This window comes from Lipotes vexillifer, unplaced genomic scaffold, assembly GCF_000442215.2.
Source record: "Lipotes vexillifer unplaced genomic scaffold, Lipotes_vexillifer_v1.1 scaffold884, whole genome shotgun sequence".
Classification (NCBI taxonomy): domain Eukaryota; kingdom Metazoa; phylum Chordata; class Mammalia; order Artiodactyla; family Lipotidae; genus Lipotes; species Lipotes vexillifer.
This window is the reverse complement of record NW_006789227.1, coordinates 609,720-631,878: the sequence shown is the minus strand read 5'-3', so window position 1 is coordinate 631,878 and position 22,159 is coordinate 609,720. Positions and strand designations below refer to the sequence as shown.

Below are 22,159 nucleotides of genomic sequence, written 5' to 3'. Positions count from 1 at the left end.
GGGAAAGAGAGCCCACTTGAAGGTACTACAATAGCGGTCCTGAAATGAAATCATCATGGGCACAACTGTTTAGAATTTTAAAAGTAGGTCTCTTGTGTCTGATCCTATTTATATACAGTATGAGTATGGATAGTGAGAAGACCTTGCACATTGTTTGCACATGTATTTTTTGAGACTACATATTCAGAACTGTCCTTGTGCTTCAGAGCTATGAAGGAATTCTCCATTCCATTATCTTCCTCTGGGTATCTTGAAATATGGACAGAATGAAAGAAACAAAGCCATCTCTTTTTTCTATTCCCCAAGAGTCTTTCTCAATTAAAATATTAGCTTCATTTCCTTGAGTCTAAGCCAACTAAAAGTACATTAAGCAAAACTTATGACCCAGAAACACCTGCTGTCATGCGGATGCAACCCAGTTGAGTAGGCATGACCTACACCAAAATAAGCAGGACCCACGCCAACCTAGGGGATATGCTGAGTCCAATCAGACCTCAGTACTACAGGACTTTGATCACCATGCCCACACATCAGTCTCCAAAACCTCAATGAATTAGGATTTAGCGTTTTTTAAAACATTTATTAAAGTTTTAGAAATTGAGATATATTTGCGTGTACAATGTTATATACATATAACATTGTGTAAGTTTAAGTATATAATGGGTTGGTTTGATACATTTATATATTAGGATTATTACCATAGTGTTAGCTAAGTCCTCTAGCATGTCATATAATTATCATTTCTTTTTTCTGGCGAGAACATGCCAGATCTAGTCTTTTTTTTTTTTTTTTAACATCTTTATTGGAGTATAATTGCTTTACAATGGTGTTAGTTTCTGCTTTATAACAAAGTGAATCAGTTATACATATACATATGTTCCCATATCTCTTCCCTCCTGCATCTCCCTCCCTCCCACCCTCCCTATCCCACCCCTCTAGTTGGTCACAAAGCACCGAGCTGATCTCCCTGTGCTATGTGTCTGCTAGCTATCTATTTTACGTTTGGTAATGTATATATGTCCATGCCACTCTCTCACTTTGTCAAATCTTACCCTTCCATAAAGACACAGACCTACCAGAGAATGAACTTGAGGTTATGGGCAGATCTAGTCTTTTAGCAGCTTTGAAGTATATGATACAGTATTGCTGTCTATAATCACCATGCTATTTGTTAAATCTCTCAAACTTATTGTTAAGCTGTAACATGCATCAGAAAAGTACACAAATTATAAATGCATAACTTGATGAATATAAATACACCTGTGCATTCACCACTCAGGTAAAGAAATGGAACATTAGACAACAGTAGAGCATCCCAGAAACCCCCTCAGGTCTACTCCAATCACTACCAGCCCTCCCTAAGGTAATCACTATCCCAGGACCACAAATTAGTTTTGCCTGCTATTGAACTTTTCAGTGGAATCATATAGGATACACTCTTCAGTTTCTGGCTTCTTTTGCTCAAGTATATGCTTGTGAGATGAATCCATGTTGTGAATATCAGTAGTTCATTCAATCTCATTGCTGTATAATATTCCATTGTGTGAATATATCGTGATCTATTTCTCCATTCTGCTATTGATAGATATGTGAGTTGTTCCCGATATAGCTTTTATAAATAGTGCTGCTATGAACATTCTTGTACATGTCTTTTGTACACATTTCTTTTGGGTCTATACTTTAAGAGTAGAACGTCTGGATGATAACTTGTATGCCTATGTTCAGCTTCTTTACAGCCAAACAGTTTTCCAAAATTTTTGTACTAATTTACACTCTCACCATCAATGTACCAGAGCAGTGTACCACACTCATTAGAAAGCCTAAAATTTATAAAACTGACAATACCTAGTGCTGATGAGGATGAAAGGCAACTGGGAATGTCACAGGACTTTGTCTTTAATAACTCCTCCTCCAGTATACAGTGGATTGATCAGAGAAAGAATTTGGTACAAAATATATTGACAAATATAAATGTTATGTATACATTGAAGATAACTTTGTTTAAAAAGCAGAAGAATTTGCACTTGAAGACAACATTGTTTACTAAGTGACATCTGATAATAATCTGGTGACCTGAGAGTTTCAAACAACTTCAAAATGTCTAATCAAAAACAAAAATCTATCCCCAAATAAGTATAATTAAGAAATAGTAATTCAAACACAAAGACATTTCAGTCATTGGTATATGATGGCTAAAAATTCACTCGGAGTATTGCCATAAAATTGTAATTCACTTTAATCAGAATTCCCCCTAGTTGTCTGAATGATTGTGTAACACCTTTAAAAGAATCTGAATAATGTAAAAGCATTTTTGTCTAAAGAGAAGTGTTCTATGACTTTGAGATGGCTGAAAATTCAACCCACTGGATCTTCCCTGTGATGTGTTGTCACTATATACTTACTTCAGATGGTTTTTCAATGCATAATAACCCTTCCCAGACACTTGGGAATATACATCTCAAATCAAAGACAAATCTGCTTTTTTCTGTGTGTTTTTTGGTGGGTTACCATTGCGGGAAAAAAATGGGGACAACAAGGCTGATAGAATCAATAGAACACGCACAAACGGCACAAATTCCTGAAAATCTGTGCTTATTCAGAAAGAATTTTTGATCATGTAAAAGCTAGTTTGTTTGTTTGAAATTCCCCATTTTGACCTAAATTTTTAAATGTATTTTTAAATGTATGTTATTGAATTATGGTTGATTTATAATGTGTTACTTTCTGCTGTACAGAAAAGTGATTTTTATATATATATTATTATATATATATATTTACACACACACACACACACACACACACACACACATTCTTTTTCATATTCTTTTCCATTATGGTTTGTCACAGGATATTGAATATAGTTCCCTGTGCTAAACAGTAGAACCCTGTTGTTTATCCATTCTGTATATAATAGTTTGCATCTGCTAATCCGAAACTCCCACTCCATCCCTCCCCCAGCACCACCACCCCATGCCCCGCCACTTGGCAAGCACAAGTCTGTTCTCTATGTCTGTGAGTCTGTTTCTGTTTCATAGATAAGTTCATTTGTATCATATTTTAGATTCCACATATAGGTGGTATCATATGATATTTGTCTTTTTCTTTCTGTCTTACTTTACTTAGTATGATAACCTCTAGGTCTATCCATGTTGCTGCAAATGGCATTATTTCATTCTCTTTTATGACTGAGTGGTTATTCCATTGTGTGTATATATACTATATCTTCTTTATCCATTCATCTGTGGATAGACATTTAGGTTACTTCCACGTCTTTGCTATTAAAAAGAGTGCCACAATGAACATTGGGGTACATGTATCTTTTTGAATTATGCCTGATTTATGCCCAGGAGTGGGATTTCAGGATCATATGGCAACTGTATTTTTAGTTTCTGTGGAGCCTCCACCCTGTTCTCCATAGTGGCTGCACCAGTTTACATGTCCACCAACAGTACAGGAGGGTTCCCTTTTCTCCACACCCTCTCCAGCATTTGTTATTTGTAGACATTTTAATGATGGTCATTCTGACCAGTGCCAGGTGATACCTTATTGTAGTTTTGATTTGCATTTCTCTAATAATTAGCGATGTTGAACATCTTTTCATGTGCCTGTTGGCCATCTGTATGTCTTCTTTGGAGAAATGTCTATTTAGGTCTTCTGCCCATTTCCTGATTGGGTTGTTTGTTTCTTTGTTATTGAGTTGTATGAGCTGTTGGCATATTTTGGAAATTAAGCCCTTGTCAGTCACATCATTTGCAAATATTTTCTCCCAGTCCATAGGTTTTCTTCTCATTTTGTCAATAGTTTCCTTTGCTGTGCAAAAGCTTATAAGTTTGATTAGGTCCCATTTGTTTACTTTTGCTTTTATTTCTATCGCCTTGGGAGCTGACCTAAGAAAGCATTGGTATGGTTAAATCTCATGTAATCTTGGGGGAAAACTGAGCTAGCTCATTTGTCTGAGCTACAGAGCTTAGTAAGGTTCATAATTCTAAAGCATATTATTATTAGAAGCCCGTGTTTAATCATAAATTTGTATTAGATGATGCTCTTTTGTCCAATTTCATAAAATTGGCCAGATCATATTCAGACTGACCACACAGCTGGTCCATATAGAAAGTGAAACATTCTGTTCTGTACAGTGTGCTGCTATATGATTTTTTAGGTCATCTCTTCAATTAAATAGTGCAGAGTTGGACTATAGTAAGAAGTGTATACACCCAGTGAAAGAAAATTTTGGACTTTACCTTCCTTTTTCTTCCTCACTTTTGTCATGAAAATACAATTCTTTAATATTGTAATTTAGGTATACCTGCCTGGAAAACTTATAAAACAAATATTTAAACCTAAGGGTAAAACAGAAGACATAAGAAAATAATCTTTGGCTTTGGTATGTGGGGGAGAGAAATATTTATTCATGTAAGTTTTAGTGCTATCAGTTATAAAGTAAATTCTAAGCCCATCTTTTTCACTCTGTTAGCCTATAAGCTCTGTGAGTGTAGAAACTGCTTGTTTAAAGAGCTTCTGAAGTATCTGGAATGATGCTGTGTCCCTGTTGGTGATCTCAAATTACTTATTGATTGATGAAGGTCATCTAGTCTGCTATCAGCCAAACAGCCAGGCAGCTGGCTCTCATCAGGACTGGATAATTGCCATTTTCTCTCCATTTACTAGAGCTTTGACGAGTTGACTGGCTCAGTTGATCGTCCAGGCATCATGGCTGCCTTGTTTGTGGTCCTAACTACCCAAGATAGAAAGCTTTCAGTTTGGCCTGGCAAGGATAACATCCCATAATGTGTGCCTGTTTTCAATGAGTTCCTGCTGGAACATTTGTATAAATATTGAGAAAAACCCAAGATTACAGGATTTTCTGAAACCCAGAAAAGTAGGAATGAAGAAATGGGGTTAGAAAGCGGCCAAGGACCCAGGAGGAGAAAGAGAGAGTGGGCGGCAGGTACAGTCCTCAGCGCTGTTCAGGGTCCTCTTGTTCTTGTGGTAGAACCCGTTACAGACCTTTGCCTTCAGTATTACTCAGCCACAAAAATGAATAAAATAATGCCATTTGCAGCAACATGGATGGACCTAGAGATTATCATACTAAGTGAAGTAAGTCAGAAAGAGAAGACAAATATCATATGATATCACTTATATGTGGAATCTTAAAAAAAATGATATAAATGAATTTAGTTACATTTGACCCACAGATATAGAAAACAAACTTATGGCTACCAAAGGAGAAAGGTGGGGGATGGACAAATTAAGAGTTTGGGATTAACATATACACACTATTATATATAGAATAGATAACCAACAAAGACATACTGTATAGCACAGAGAACTCCACTCAATATTTTGTAATAAACTGTAAGGGAAAAGAATCTGAAAAAGAATAGATATATATGTATATATAACTGAATCACTTTGCTGTACACCTGAAACTAACACACCATTGTAAATCAACTATACTTCAATAAAAACAAACAAAACAAAAAAATCTTTGCCTTATCCCAAGGGCTGGGGAGAGTAAAATCTACCAACCCTCGAGTACAAACTTGCCGAGGCCTCAAGAAAGAAGACCAGAAGTTAAGAGAAAGATGGGAGTAGCAAGAAAGAAATACCTAAACACAAGTCATGTCACCCTTGCTTCCCTGGGCTCTGCCTTCCATCATGAGCTCTCACTTCAACCCCACACACTCATCTTAGGTCTTCTCTCTCCTCTGATAATGCAAAGCATGAGAGGAAAAGAAAACATTTGTAAACCATTTATAATTTAGCCTATTTCTGCTTTCAAATGGGTTGACCTTCTCATCACCTTTTTGGGAGGTGACCAGGTGTATTACACACAAATTACATTTTTAAGGAAAAAAATTTCAAAGCCTATCAATTTTGCTCTTTATTCTCTATTTTTTAGGGAGTTCCTGGATTTGACAATAGCATAGAAGGACCCAAGGGCTTGAAAGGGGAACACGGAAGACAGGTAACTGTGTGGGCTTTTGGAAGTAAACATGTAATGATGTGACAACTGTGGGGCTCGGAGTTTTAGTGGTAGAATATGAAAGGCATATAAAGAATTTGGAATCAGAGTGAATATACTTAATACAGAAAAACTATTTTTAGGAGCAGAATGATCTTTTATTCCTCCTTATCTACTACCCTGGGATTTAAGACACATTCTCTTCTTCTGAATTTGGGGTGACTTTCTTCACCAAGCCTTACCACTGAGGTCTCAATTTATGAATGCAAACATCTAAACTCTAACTTAAACTGTAAGGTAGCTGATAGAAAGCACTAGCCAAAAAGTTGTTGGCCTTCCCGGGATCCAGAGGACACATAGCCTAAAAAGGTGTCATGTTATACATAGTACATGATAAAAACAGAACAAGATCAGGACTTCCCTGGTAGCACAATAGATAAGAATCCACCTGCCAATGCAGGAGACACAGGTTCGATCCCTGGCCTGAGAAGATCCCACATGCCACGAAGCAACCAAGCCTGTGGGCCACAACTACTGAGCCTGCACTCTAGACCCCGCGAGCCACAAGTACTGAAGCCTGCAAGCCACAAATACTGAAGCCCATGTGCCTAGAGCCCATGCTCTACAACAAGAGAAGCCACCACAAGGAGAAGCCTGTGCACCGCAACAAAGAGTAGCTCCCCTTGCCACAACTAGAGAAAGCGCACGTGCAGCAACAGAGACCCAACACAGCCAAAAATAAATAAAATTAAATCTTTTAAAAAAAAGAACAAGGTCTGGTAGATCTATTAATCTCATGAAATATGAGATTTTTCAGAATTAAAAACAATAATTATCTGGAAAATGTGTGTCTCTGGATCTTCTTGGTAAGGAAGTTCTTTGATGACTCCACCTGTGGGAGAGGTCTGATATGGTAGAAAGATCTTTGCTTTGGGAAAAGGCTTAGGCCATATTTCATGCTCTGTTCCTTACCAGCTCTATGACCTCAAGGTACTCTCTGTAAACCTCAATTTTCTCATCTTCAAAATAGGACAAATAGCTTACTTTTGAAGGGGATGGTGGGAATTCGATGACAGACCCTGCTACATCATAAACCTTCAGTAAATGTTACCTGCCATTTTTATTAAGGGATAAATGTAAGTCTTGTTATAGACTCATAGTCATTCCCCCCTTTTCTACCTTGGGAAGACTTGTGTGTATTGTGAGATTTTACTCACGTTAGGGTGTTAATCTACAAGGTTAGCCAGACAGAGCAAGGAATCCAAAGGTAGAAATCCAAATGACTTGTAGCCATCCCTGACACACGGATGCTTCAATTATCCACTCTGTGGCAACACAGTGGGGACAGTTTGATTTGAATGCTCTAACTTATAGCCCAAACACAAGTTAGACAGTGGTGATGAACAGATGAAGTCATACCCACAGAGAGATATGATTTGTGACCAGTGGATTAAGGCCACATCCCATAGGGAGGATAACTCTAATTGGTGTGTCCCCATCCACCCTCCCAGGAGCACAACAAGCCAATGTTGGAGCGCACATGTCAATGTTGTGTCATTATTGTCATACATTTGTCTGTTCCTTTGACAGGGAAGAAGAGGCTGGCCAGGCCCCTCTGGAACCCCAGGCTCCAGAAGAAAGACAGTAAGAACCCCCATAGACAAGTCAGCCCACTGCAGAGGAGCCTGTATTGGGATGAAATGGCTGATGGTGGGAGTGAGCAGGATGGTTCCCCTGGGACTCACTACCTTAGGGAAATTGACTGGCGACAGAGCTGGCAAAGGACTCCGGAAGGGCCCTGAAGCTGAGGCAGGAAGGTGCTGGCTGCAGGGGAAGTTACCAATCAGAGGAAAGAGCTGGGCAAAGAGAACACAAGAGCAGCCAACTAGGGGAAGAGTGGTCAAAGTTTGGCCTATTCACTAGGCCAGCTGAGGCTTAAAGTCCAAGACTCATTCCTCTGCCCAGTTTTATGACTGCTTAGAACAGTCAGTCCTGGTGTGAGTCCTCTGTTCTTACTTCCATTTTCTCTGACTCGCAAACAAGAGTGTGTTCCAAGATATAAAAATAGTTTCTTCGGTGGACTACAATATATGGTTATGTGAGCTCCTGCTCAGAAAGTAGAATACATAATAAATGCAATATATTAAACTTGTTTTTATTTGTGCTAAATTTTAAAATATATATATTTTACTGAGATATAATTGATAGATAATATTGTATTATTTTCAGATGTACAACATAATGATTCCATATATGTATATATTAAAGATGACCATCATTCAGCTAGTAAGTCTAGTTAACATCCATCACCACACGTAGTTATGAATTTTTTTCTTGTGATGAAAACCTTTTAAGATCTACTCTCTTAGCAACTTTTAAATATACAATATAGTATTATTAACTATAGTTGCCATGCTGTATATTCCATCCCATGACATTTATTTTATAACTGGAAGTTTATACCTTTTGACCCCCTCCACCCATTTCACCCCCACCCCCATCCCTCACCTCTGACAACCACTGATCTAGTCTCTGTATCTATGAGTTTGTTTTTTGGGGTTTTTTAAGATTCCACATATAAGTGAGCTCATAGGGTATTTGTCTTTCTCTGACTTATTTCACTTAGCATACTGCCTTCAAGGTCCATCTATGTTGTCACAAATGGCAAGATTTCCATCTTTTTAATGGCTGAATAATATTCCATTGTGTGTGTGTGTGTGTGTGTGTGTGTGTGTGTGTGTGTGTATCACATTTTCTTTATTCATTCATACATCAGTGGAGACCTAGGTTGCTCCCATGTCTTGGTTATTGTAAATAATGCTGCAATGAACATGCAGATATATCTTGAATTAGTGTTTTTGTTTCTTTGGATAAATACCCAGAAATGGAATTTCTGGATGATATGGTAGTTCTGTGTTTAAATTTTTTGAGGAACCTCCATACTGCTAAAAAGATTATATGTAATGTATGCCTATAAATATATATCTGAGAGCAAAATTAAGTCACTTGCTTATGAAACCTTTTGGGGTCTTTTTCATTTGTTGTTATTTTTTTCACTAAGTACTTTTTTTTTTTTAAGATGTTGTGGGTAGGAGTTTATTAATTAATTTATTTATTTTTGCTGTGTTGGGTCTTCGTTTCTGTGTGAGGGCTTTCTCTAGTTGTGGCAAGTGGGGGCCACTCTTCATCGTGGTGTGCGGGCCTCTCACTATCGTGGCCTCTCTTGTTGCGGAGCACAGGCTCCAGACGCACAGGCTCAGCAGTTGTGGCTCATGGGCTTAGTTGCTCCGTGGCATGTGGGATCCTCCCAGACCAGGGCTCGAACCCATGTCCCCTGCATTAGCAGGCAGATTCTCAACCACTGTGCCACCAGGGAAGCCCCCACTAAGTACTTTTTAGAAAAGATTCTGTGCTTGACTTCTTGGGAAAGTACTGACATTATAAAACAAAATCTTTATCCATTAAGAAGAGATAACTTTAATAAAATATACTTAAATGACTGCATTGGGTTCTAAATTAGACCTGTCTCTTCTCATTGTGCAACATTTTCTTTCCATTCTTTATTTAGTTATCCAGCCTTTTCCAACTTCCTCCACCCCTCCCCCCCAAAACAAAATATATATAATGTTTTAAAATTGAGCACAAATAAAGAGTAGTTTAATACATTTCATTTATTATGCATTGTATTTTCAGAGCAGAAGTTCATAGAACCAGCTATATTATACTCCATTGGGAAAATATTTTTATGTCTTGGAACACACTGTTCTTTGCAAGGCAGAGAAAATGGAAATAAGAACAGGGATTATGTTTAAAATGTGTAGAATTTAATTGTTGGGAAAGCCCTTTTTAATGCATCTAAAGATTTTAAAAATACATTTGCTATTTATTTTACTTTCTGAAAGGGTGTAGCCAGTTTACATACCCCAAGAAAATATTTTGAACTTAAGGAATATCATCCAAAAAATCCTGGCATGGGAGATGTACTTTTCTTGTTTCATAGAGGCTATAATCTCTCTACAGGCTAAGACAGTGACACCATGTATTATTTAAATCACACAACTCCTGAGAAATATGGCCCCTTCTTGGGTTATACATTCAGCAGTGTCATTGAGTAAAAGTAGAATTCCAGCTAAAGATGGCACAGTCAAGGGGTTTTTTAATACTATTCCCCTTCTGTGCAGCTCACCAAAAACAACAAAAGAAATTTAAAATAAATTAACAAAGAATGACCACAGCTTCAAGCCACGCATGGTGACAGTATTGGCCAACTATTTTATTTTATTCTTTAGAGGTTTTATTTTACTTTATTTTATTGAAATATAGTTGACTTACAATGTTGTGTTAATTTCTGCTGTACAGCAAAGTGATTCAGTTATACATATATGCACATTCTTTTTCATATTCTTTTCCATTATGGTTTATTACAGGATATTAGATATAGTCCCCTGTGCTATACATTAGCACCTTTGTTTACCCATTCTATATATAATAGTTTGCATCTGCTAACCCCAAACTCCCAATCCGTTCCTTCCTCACCCATCCTCCCACTTAGCAATCACAAGTCTATTCTCTATGTCTGAGTCTGTTTCTGTTTCATAGATAAGTTCATTTATGTCCTATTTTAGATTCCACATATAAGTGATACCCTATGGTATTTTTCTCTTTCTGATTTACTTTACTTAATATGATAATCTCTAGGTCCATCCATGTAGCTGCAAATGGCATTACTTCATTCTTTTTTATGGCTGAGTAATATTCCATTGTACATATATACAACATCTTCTTTATCCATTCACCTGTCGATGTATGTTTAGGTTGCTTCCATGTCTTGGCTATTATGAATGGTGCTGTTATGAACATAGAGATGCATGTATCTTTTCTTTTGTCTGGATATATGCACAGGAGTGAGATTGCTGGATCATAAATGGCAACTGTATTTCTAATTTTCTGAGGAACCTCCATACTGTTCTCCATAGTGGCTGCACCAACTTACATTCCCACCAACAGTGTAGGAGGGTTCCCTTTTCTCCACACCCTCTTTAGCATTAGTTATTTGTAGACTTTTTAATGATGGCCATTCTGACCTGTGTGAGGTGATACATCATTGTAATTTTGATTTGACTTTCTCTAATGATTAGTGTTGTTGAGCATCTTTTCATGTTTGGCCAACTATTTTTAAAAACTGGATCCTAATAAGGCAGGCTTTGGAAGCTGACGCATACCAACTCAAACCTGAATCAGGGATCAGATGTATCTAAAAATAGCTGCTCTAGTCCTAAAAAAGCTGATGAACAAAATCCAGGGGTACTGTAGATTTTGAGAAGATATGGGAATATACTGATACAAATATGGTTTAGCAGAGGAGGCAGAAATAATGAGAAACTGAAGACTATTCCATTTTTAAAATTACAACTTAGTAGCCTAGACCAGGGAGGCTGCAAAGACAGAAGAAACAGTAATGGTTACAACTCAGAGAAACTATGACTTAAGGGGCTTTGTGTGAGTTCATGTCTCTTAAAGGCCAAAATTTGAAGGAAGAGGTAGCCATAAGTAAAAGAAATAATTCAAAATGACAAAGTGTTTAAAACAACATATCTGTATCAAGTTTACTGTCACAAGTCCAGCTACACCCCATACAATTATTCAGTAAATGGGTAGCCCTATTCAAAAGTGATTAATAATCAGAAATATTAATAGGCTTTATTATGAATTAATTGGATGATTATTAATCAGGACCTATGCATAGAAATTGCAAGAGAAGAGGAGGAAAACTACATGAGCAAAGGACAGATAAACCCTCATTAGAAGAGGACGTATTCAATGATAAAGAAGAATAACTCTGGCAAATGGTTCTCCAAAAAAATTAAGACAAATGATTGCTCTAAGAGTCTAAAGATCTGACAAGACAATAGAAAGTGAAGAAAGCAAACTGGTAGTGCTTGGGGAGCAATGGAAAAGGAAATACATGTAGAACTATGATATATTAAAAGCAACAAAAAATTAGAACAAGGATGACTGAAAATATATCCAGGTATATGGTAATCAGGAAGCCACAAAAGCAGTGCTAGAAATGGAATATTGACAATGGAGAGCCAATAAATGTACAATTTGTGTTATTAAACACACCAAATGTAATGTAAAAAATTTCAAAAATGTAGTAAAAGATAACTTCTTGAAACAAAGACTCAAATATGCAGAAAGAAAAGACATACTCTGACTCAGCAAAAAACACTGATACAAAAATATCAACACTGAGCCACATTGCAGTGAAATTCCCAAACTTATTATGGAAAAGAAGAATCAAGAATTTCCAAGCAATAAAGATAGAAAACTCAGTCTGTCTTCAGCCTTCTTAACATTCAGGGCCAATAGGGAGCAGTACAATGGCTACAGAGTTCTGATGGAAATAAAGTGGTCCAAGATTTTTATACCTACCCTAAGATGTCCTTTAAGCATATAAGTAATCAATATGATCAAGCCTTCAAAAACTCAAGCAATATAACCCCCATGATCCTTTGTGTAGAAATAAGACTAAACCATAGAAATAATGATTACAGGAAAAAATGTAAATGTTATACATTTGACCATCTAAAAACCATCTGCAAATAGAAAAGTGGGAAAAGGTATGGGGAAAGTTCCAAAATACTATGTCCTCATCTTTCATTGCAGGGAGTCAATGTCTAAACATCATCATAAGCTAAAATTTGTATCACAAACATACCCTAACCTCCTAATTTTTAAATTTTTTAAATAATCATTCTTTCCTCTTTGAGAATTATAGATCTCTTACTGTCAAGAAATATTACCACCTCACATTTCCAATTCTTTGTTTTGTTTTTTCTTTTATTAAATACAAGTGAGAGACACAGAGAACAAACGTTTATTGATAGTGTTTCAAACACTGTGACAGTGAACCAGAGAAAGATTTTGGATGTAAAAACAAGTTCCATATCCCTTACTTTGCCTGAATATAGGGTTGCATTCAGTTTCTCCTACCACAACTGGATGTATCCACCTAAAGCCCAAGTCTAAGCACATACACTTCCTGCTCCAAGAAGCCCCGTGGTTTCTGTTAAATGGAGTACGAACCTTCAGCTTACTATTTTCAGCCTAGTAACCCTGTTACTCCCCTTTTCTCTCACCTTTGACCCAGACTATCGAACACTCTTCCTAGTTTCCAGCCTCTACTTCATTACTTAGGCTGTAGTCTCTGTTAGAAAGACTTCTTTCATTCTCTACCTGTAAAACTCCTACACATCCTGTGAAACCCATCTCAAAAATCTCTTTCTCTAGGAAGATTTTCCTGAAATGACCAAGTGGATATGATTGCTTTTTTTGAAACCCATATTTCTTTGTTTTTAAATTTATTTTATTGAAGTATAGTTGATTTACAATGTTATGTTAATTTCTGCTGTGCAGAAAAGTGATTCAGATATATATACATATATGTGTGTGTATATATATATACATATACATATATGTATACACACACACACACACATATATATATATACATATATGTATATACACATATATATATGGTCTTTTTCCTTATAGTTTATAACAGGATATTGAATATAGTTCCCCATGCTCTACAGTAGGACCTTGTTGTCTATCAATTCGATATATAATAGTTTGCGTCTGCTAATCCCAAACTTCCAATCCATCCTTCCCCCACCTGCCCTCCCTCTTGGCAACCACAAATCTGTTCTCTATGTCTGTGAGTCTGCTTGTTTCATAGATATGTTCATTTGTCTCCAATTTTAGATTCCACATGTGATATCATATGGAATTTGTCTTTCTCTTTCTGACTTACTTAACTTAATATGATAATATCTAGGTCCATCCATGTTGCTGAAAATGGCATTATTTCTTTCTTTTTTATGGCTGAGTAATATTCCATCGTATATATGTGCCACAGCTTCTTTATCCATTCATCTGTTGATAGACATTTAGGTTGCTTCCATGTCTTGGCTATTATGAACATTACTGCTATGAACTTAGGGGTGCATGTATCTTTTTGAATTATAGTTTTGTCTGGATATATGCCCAGGAGTGTGATTACTGGATCATATAACAACTCTATTTTTAGTTTTTTGAGAAACCTCTCCATAGGGGCTGCACCAATTTACATTCCCAACAACAGTGTAGGATGGTACCCTTTTCTCCACACCCTCTCCAGCATTTGTTATTTGTAGATTTTTTAACGATGGCCTTTCTGACCAGTGTTAGGTGGTACCTCATTGTAATTTTGATTTGCTAATTATTTGAATTCTCTAATAATTAGCAATGTTGAGCATCTTTTCATGTGCCTGTTGGCCATCTGGATGTCTTCTTTAGAGAAATGTCTATTTCGATCTTCTGCCCATTTTTTGATTGGGAGAAACCCATAATTCTGTCTTCCCCTTTCTTATGCTGTTTGACATATTCTGCCTCATAAATATTTGTAATATTTATCTCCTATCCACTAACCGAGAGAGTGAGGATCCTCTGAGGTCAAGAACTGTGTGTCATATTTATGCTCCTATGGTTCCCATCCTACATGCTTTGTGGATAGTAGATCTTAGGTATATATTTCTCTGAATGAAACTGCAGTGAATTGAACTAGAAAAGATAAACCCTTGTGTAAAAAGAGTAGAGAGAGCTGCTCTTCTCTCTGATAGGGAGGTTTAGACTTTCATCTCAAGATAACTCTTCAGGTTTTAAAGAAATAGGTCTCCAACCATTTCCCCAGACACATAGTCTATTTCTGAAATAACAATAGATTTTGACTGAAATATGATTAGAAGAATTTAAAGTCCACAGTACTGACCTCACATAGAAATTTGATCTGAATATCTCAAATTTCCATCAAGAAAATGTTGTCTGATATTTACTGAATTTTGTAAATCCTGGATGTTATAACCTTATTGAGAGATCCTAAGTTAGAAAATAAAATATCTTTGTCTCTTGATTCCCAGATTTATGAAATATTGATCTAGAATATACTCAGACCTTAACCTAATATATGAGAGTAGTAGGAAAAATCCATTTTTTGGATTGAATATTTTATTTACATATTGAATTGAGTAACTCTTGAATGCTTAAGATGATTCTTTCATTTTTGACAGGTAAGCATATTTGGCTTCTTGAAGGGGAGGGGGATAAAATTAGTTTGGCTATCATTAGCTTCTGAAATTAATCTATAATAAAGTTCATAAAGTTAATTCTCTCAGTGTTTCCTCTGGCTTCCTGCCTTTGGCCACTTCTACTCCTGATTTCTGGCTTACTTGGTAGTACTTTGGAAAAATGAAAAGTACAATTCAAATCAGCCAATTTTGGTGCTTGTGACAAGTTCTAGTAGTAGTTTAGTGGAGGATAAATTATTGACCACAGTCTATTCTCACAAGTATTTATAGATTTACATTATCTATAGTTTTAATTACCTATTGCCCGAGGATAGAAATTCAGAGTTGGCAACATTTTGCTTTCATGGTGAAGTGGATAATTTAAAGCAATATGTGGGGATTTTTCTTTTAATGTCAGTGACTTAAGGTGTCCATTACTAATTTAAATTAAACATAAAAAAGCATTTTTTTCAGAGTTAAAGATATACCTTTTTTTTCCCTATTGTAGGCAGTTCATGGCCGGAGGGGACATACAGGCCCAGAGGTACAGTGATTTTTTTTTTCTTAACTGTAAATGATAAATATTCTGTGTCTAGTCAAGGAGCCTGAACAAAGACTCTGGAAAGTCTCTTCCAAGCCTAAATTTCTTTCGCTTTTTGACAATGATGGTTGTGGAATCAAATTTTGGAAAACTTTTAGGCTACAATTTAAAGAATTCAAACCTTAAAAGAAAAGTAAAATTTGAGCACTTTAATCAAAAACTCTAAAAATTAAAGTTAAGAGACAATACTTGACCCAATTATCATTAAATTTAACTGTCTGGATTTCAAGTATTGATACAAACTCTAGTAATTCAGTGAGTGATCTTTCTTTTAGATTTTTGTTCAGTTAACTCTGAACCTTACTTATAATTTGCACAAACCCCTTTTTAACTGAGAGTACAATAAAACCTTAATACAAATTAGATAATCTGAATGTTTTGTTCAAAATTTGACCATACCAACTATCATATCATATCCCCTTTGTACATATTGGTGATAAATGTATCATGAATAAATAAATAATAAATAAATACATGAAACTGCAATATTTTTGAAAGAGCAGTGACTAAGAATTTTACAAAATTGAGGAACCACACATCTTCAGCTTGAAAATACAATGAGGATAAATAACAAATTCACTCACAATCACATCATGGTAAAACTCCAGAATGTTAAGAAAACATCTTAAACACTACCAGAGAGAAAAGACACTTTTACCCGTGAGAGGAATAACCAATTAGATTGCAGCAGGCTTCTGTTCAACAATAAAACATACCAAAAAACAACAAAGTAATGTTTTGCAGGTGCAGAAGAAAAATAACTGTTAACCTAGAATTTTATACCTAGTTAAACTATGAATGAATGTAAAACAGACATTTTCAGATAGACAAAGACTAAGAATTTACCATCCACAGATGTTACACACACACACACACACACACACACACACACACTCGCACACACTTTTTTCAAGGTTAGACTGAAACAAAATGGAGAGTGAATCCAGAAAAATGGCGTGAAATGAATGAAATGAGATTGGAAAGAGAAAGTGTTGAGAAATTTCCTCTTTGATTTCTAGGAAAAGCATCAGTGAGGGACATTTAATCTCATCTAACTGTGTAACAACTGAGATGTAAACTTAGGCTATCCAATAGTCTAAATTAAACTTTTTAATCTTATTTGGAATTCTTATCTGTGGCGGAGTTCAAGGGCAATATGAAGGGAATGCTCAACTTTTGGTCCCTAGATATTCAATCTATTTGAATATAAATACAGTGTAAGATGCCTGGAGATTTTTTAAGAAAATGTGGAGTAAATTGTGAGTTTTTTCAGGCCAACACCCAAGTTTGATACAGTATATAACAAGTATTATAGGAAAAGAAGGGATGTGTGTGTGTGTGTGTGTGTGTGTGTGTGTGTGCATGCACACATGCATGTGTTTATAAAGAATGAAAGCAAATACACCAACATATTAGCTGTGGTTATCTCAGCTTGATGAGATTATAGAAGATTTTTTTTTTTTTTTTTTGCAGTACGCGGGCCTCTCACTGTTGTGGCCTCTCCCGTTGTGGAGCACAGGCTCTGGACGCGCAGGCCCAGCGGCCATGGCTCACAGGCCCAGCCGCTCTGTGGCATGTGGGATCTTCCCAGACTGGGGCACAAACCCGTGTCCCCTGCATTGGCAGGCGGACTCTCAACCACTGCGCCACCAGGGAAGCCCCTAGAAGATTTTTATTTCCCTTCTTGTATTTACCTTTATTTTTCATATTTTTTGTAAAGATTCTGCACTGCCATTGTGATTGGAAAAATATTTAGAATCTTGCACATAAAGAAGACAAAATTTCTCAGGAAACAATGTTAACAGTTTGATTTCTCTCTCCCCACAGGGGAAAACAGGCATCCCAGGCCCAGATGGACTTGCGGGGTCACTGGGACTTAAGGGTCCTCAGGTACGTATCAAGACTAATCAGGCTTTGAAAAAATGGTTCTGAAGAACCTAGAGGCAGGACAGGAATAAAGACGCAGATTGTAGTGAATGGACTTGAGGACACGGGGAGGGGGAAGGGTAAGCTGGGAAGAAGTGAGAGAGAAACATTGACATGTATACACTACCAAATGTAAAATAGATAGCTAGTGGGAAGCATCCGCATAGCACAGGGAGATCAGCTCAGTGCTTTGTGACCATCTAGAGGCGTGGGATAGGGAGGGTGGGAGGGAGACACAAGAGGGAGGAGATATGGGGATATATATATATGTATAGCTGATTCACTTTGTTATACAGCAGAAACTAACACACCATTGTAAAGCAATTATACTCCAATAAAGATGTTCAAAAAAAAAAAACACTAGTTAGGCTTTGAGAACAGAAAGAAGAATCTGAAGCCTTGATAGAATACCTCCAACCCCCTTGCAGAAGTACAGATGTTTCAAGTGTTTTCAGGGTAGTAAAGTAAGGAAGCAACACAGCTTTGACTTGTACAGTGTTTGGTCTCCTTTATCTGAGTTTTGTCCCAGTCAAGAGGTGGAAAGGGAGTGAACACACTGGGTAGTGGTCCCTGTGCTGGTTAGTCCAGGACAGGGTCCAGGCTGGCTAGTGTATCCTAGGGAGACGAGCCAAGGAAAATACTGAGCCTCAAAACTGGAAATTTTGGTCAATTTAACACAGTAAGAGCTCAGTGTTATATATCTGGATGCCTGTGATGTAGAAAAAGTGACTCTAGCCTAGGAAAGAATTGTTCCAAATAGAGCTGAGGTCTTCAGCGGGGTTATCTATAGTCATCTTTCTAGCTCACTTCTCCAGGGAGCTGCCTCGAGCACTTTTTCCTTTGCAAGGAACAAGCCATGGTTGGCTCTTACCCTGATTACATGAGGGGAAAGGAAGCATGTGCCAGAAAGAGCAAAATGTAGCCTAAAATAATCATGAGAAGGGAAGGGAAGTCCTCAGAAATGCTGAGATGAAAGAAAGGTCAGATATAAGAAAGTTAGAACATTTTTTTTTCTCTCCAAACTTTTACTTTTGAAATCTTGAGAAGTAAATTTGCTCTTTGGCAAATGGCAGGACAAGCAATGGTCCTGCAATTTTTCAAAGTTTTAGTTCACGTAGATTAAAAAAATTGAAGTAACTATTACATGTTAACAGCCTGCTGCACTGAAGTTGGGCAAAATATCCTTAGACATCAGAGGAGAAACTTAATCCACATTTTACCAAGATTTCAGAGCAGTAAACAGTCTGCCCCTGGGACCTCTGTCTCTTTCTGACTCAATGGTTTTTCTTTGTCTTACTTGGCAGCTGAGGAATGTTTACTTTTCTTACCTTCAAGTGAGAAATATTTGCCACTGAGGTCGTGGGGAAGCATTTCAATAGATTAGCTGGCTTTACTTCATACTAAACAAGTAATACTACATCTCTTCTTCCATTTTATAGACTCTTACTTTTTTATGAGACAATTTAAAAGGAGATGCAAAAACCAAGCACAGCATGAAGGTTCCTCCGCATAACATATGAAACCAAAGTTAATAGTCAACATAATACTACAGAAGTAGAATTATCTAAATTTCATCTTACCATGTGCCATGTCTTATTTATGACCAGTATTCAGTGTGGTCATTAAATAGAAAATCCACTTAATTATCCCAGTTTCAGATTTACATAAGTAAATCTGAATAAGTAAGGCTTATTTTTTTAACTTAAGAAATACATTTATTTTGAGTACAAACATGCTTAGGATAATTAGAAAGCAATACCGGAAAATTCGGCTGTTCAGTATTTCTTCACTTTGACTACAAATGCCCAACCATTTAAGGGCTAAATTGGACCCTGTATCCTTGCAGAGAGGGAGAGCTCGACCAATCAAGACAGGACCAAAACCATGAGTGAAGTTTTCTTTCCAATTTCTGTCCACGTTACTGACTTAGCATTTCCATTTTTAATATTCAAGTTAATAATCTAGTATTATCTTTTAGGGAGAGAATAATGCTTTAATTCTCTGTTGTAGGGCCCAAGAGGAGAGGTTGGTATGAAAGGAGAAAAAGGAGGTCCGGGGAGTAAAGGTCCCCAGGTATGTAATGAGAGACAGTGACTGCATCTGGCTTTGATCTTGGCTTGAATGTGGATGTCCTTATGGTTTCCTCCCTGCAGATGGAGTTATCTACTGCCTGTGAACCAGCAAAGTGTATGAAGTTTGACTTTGGGGGTCGATGTGGTAGCCACATCATATTCTGTTCCCTACCTTATGGAGTGGCTGTCGTTATGTCAGAATCAGACACAGCGGTAGAAGATGGCAGCTCAGCCATTACTATGAGGTTAAGAATTCCTCTTTGTAAATAAGGTCACGTGACTTCCTTATCCCCATCCTCAGGGGCTTCCCTTTGCACCCAGAATACAACCTACTTCAGTGGTTCTCAACTAACCACACATGAGAATCTCCCAGGATGACTGTAAAACACTCACCACCTGGAACTCTCCCCAGACCACTTAAATCTTAATTCTCTCCAGGTGGTTCTAATATACACACCCAGCATTGGGAATGAACTGTCCAATATCAGCAATTCTCTACCTTCAAAGTGCATAATAATCACATAGAGAACTTGTTAAATGCAGATTCTGGGGACTTCCCTGGTGGCTCAGTGGTTAAGAATCCGCCTGCCAATGCAGGGGCCATGGGTTCGAGCCCTGGTCTGGGAAGATCCCACATGCTGCGAAGCAACTAAGCCCGTGCGCCACAACTACTGAGCCTACGCTCTAGAGCCCATGAGCCACAACTACTGAAGCCCACGCACCTAGGGAGCCGTGCTCCCCAACAAGGGAAGCCACCACAATGAAAAGTCCACACACCACAATGAAGACCCAACATGGCCATAAATAAATTAATTAAATTATTTTTTTTAAATGCAGATTCTGATTGAGTAGTTGTGGAATGGGGCTTGAGATGCTACACTTCCATCAAGCTCCTAGGTGATGCTGATGCTGCTGGTCCCGAGACCACACTCTGAGTAGCAAGTCCCTGTACATGATCTGGTCCTTGACTACCTGCTATCATAGAATATACTTATTTGTTTAGCTGTGCGTCTTCCCTTCTAGACTGTAAGGTCTGTGAGGGCTAGGACTTTGTCCCAGAGCCCAGAATAAGAGTGCTTCCACACACATTTGTATAATGAATTAATCAGTAAATGAATGAATGAGTCTCAGTTGGGACTTGTGCTCTGGGCTCACATGAAGGTAAAGGGAATCCATTACTCTGTGTCCATTAGTTAAACTGGGCAGTGGTCCAATGTTTAAATGGATATGTTCATCATCAAAATTTTTAGAAGCTATTTGCATGAACATTGTATCTCATGACACAATATTTTAAAGCATATTAATTCCTGCTCATAATGATATTTGTTCCTAATTTGGATGAATGTGCCCCTTCAAAAAGCATGAAAACTTTAAAATTTCACGTAGGACTAAACTGATGAAATGTAGCTATTTTGGATTCACATCTTTGAATCATTGCTGGCATCACAAATCGGGATTTAAAAAAAAAAAAAACAGTAAATGCCAAAGGAAACATATATGTGGTGATTATCTCATCTGTTTATATGAAATATTGAGATGTAAAAGGTTTGAAATCCAAAGAGCTTGGTAATTCCCTTGCTCTAGAATCCAAAATTGTATCCAAGTGGCTATTACTCAAATAAGGTATTCCATTTGCCCTGTAGCATACTTCTATGAGAGGGTCCCCTTTAATCTCACCTTGGCAGGAATGGTCACAGTCATAAATCATCCAGCCTCTTGGCATCACCAGAGTTAGTCAAAAGGCACCACTTCCCTCTAGCCTAGCTCTTCTGTTTAACTGGCTGGAAAGTGTGTTTCTTTCTTTGATTGCTTTTCTGGAAATACCCTTGTCAAAACAGTGAAAGTGCCATTTCAAAGATGTATAGAATTTTCTGTGCTCAGGAGGTGATGAATTAGATCTCAACATTGTTGTTTTCAAAGGAAAACCATGGGAGACAAACACAGTCAGATAGACAAGAGAGTATTATTCTTTATTGGCTCTATAAATTCAGTGACATAGGCTTCATAATGTTTTACAGCACAAGGACCAGCCTCTTGAATGGAATTACATGAGTGTTTTCTAACTGCAGGCTTTAAAGTATTTCTTAGGATGTACATTTAGAAAAAGAGATGTGATTTCTGTTGACAGTGTTCTGAAGACTTATTAATTTATCCACTGTTGGGGAATTCTGCTTAGATCAAGCGTGCTAATCCAGCCAAATATATAGCTATGAGATGAAAGAAGTACAGTCCATGGTACAATGAGAAAGAAGAAAACTTTGAAAGGAATGGCATATTCTTTTGTACCTTCCTTTGTTCCTTTCTTGTTTGGTTTACCTTCAAGTCCTACACTAATATAACAAATGCTTAGAAAAGAAATGGAAAATCAGATGTAAAATACTAATTCCAGTTAGAGCTGGAATTATTCTTTAAATACTTAGAAATATCATATGAAATATCAAGCATCATATGAAATATCAAGGAAGGTTGAAATTATTCAGTGCAA

At 37.1% G+C, this 22,159-nt stretch overlaps 1 protein-coding gene across 1 annotated transcript in view; it reads left to right on the top strand.

The window, feature by feature from the left end:
• Positions 1-22,159, top strand: part of COL6A6 (collagen type VI alpha 6 chain) — a 109,899-nt gene that overhangs the window by 34,915 nt on the left and 52,825 nt on the right. The window contains 5 exon segments of the mRNA XM_007462424.1: positions 5,906-5,971; positions 7,559-7,612; positions 15,584-15,619; positions 17,504-17,566; positions 19,613-19,675. Of these exon segments, the coding sequence (XP_007462486.1) occupies positions 5,906-5,971; positions 7,559-7,612; positions 15,584-15,619; positions 17,504-17,566; positions 19,613-19,675 (282 nt within the window).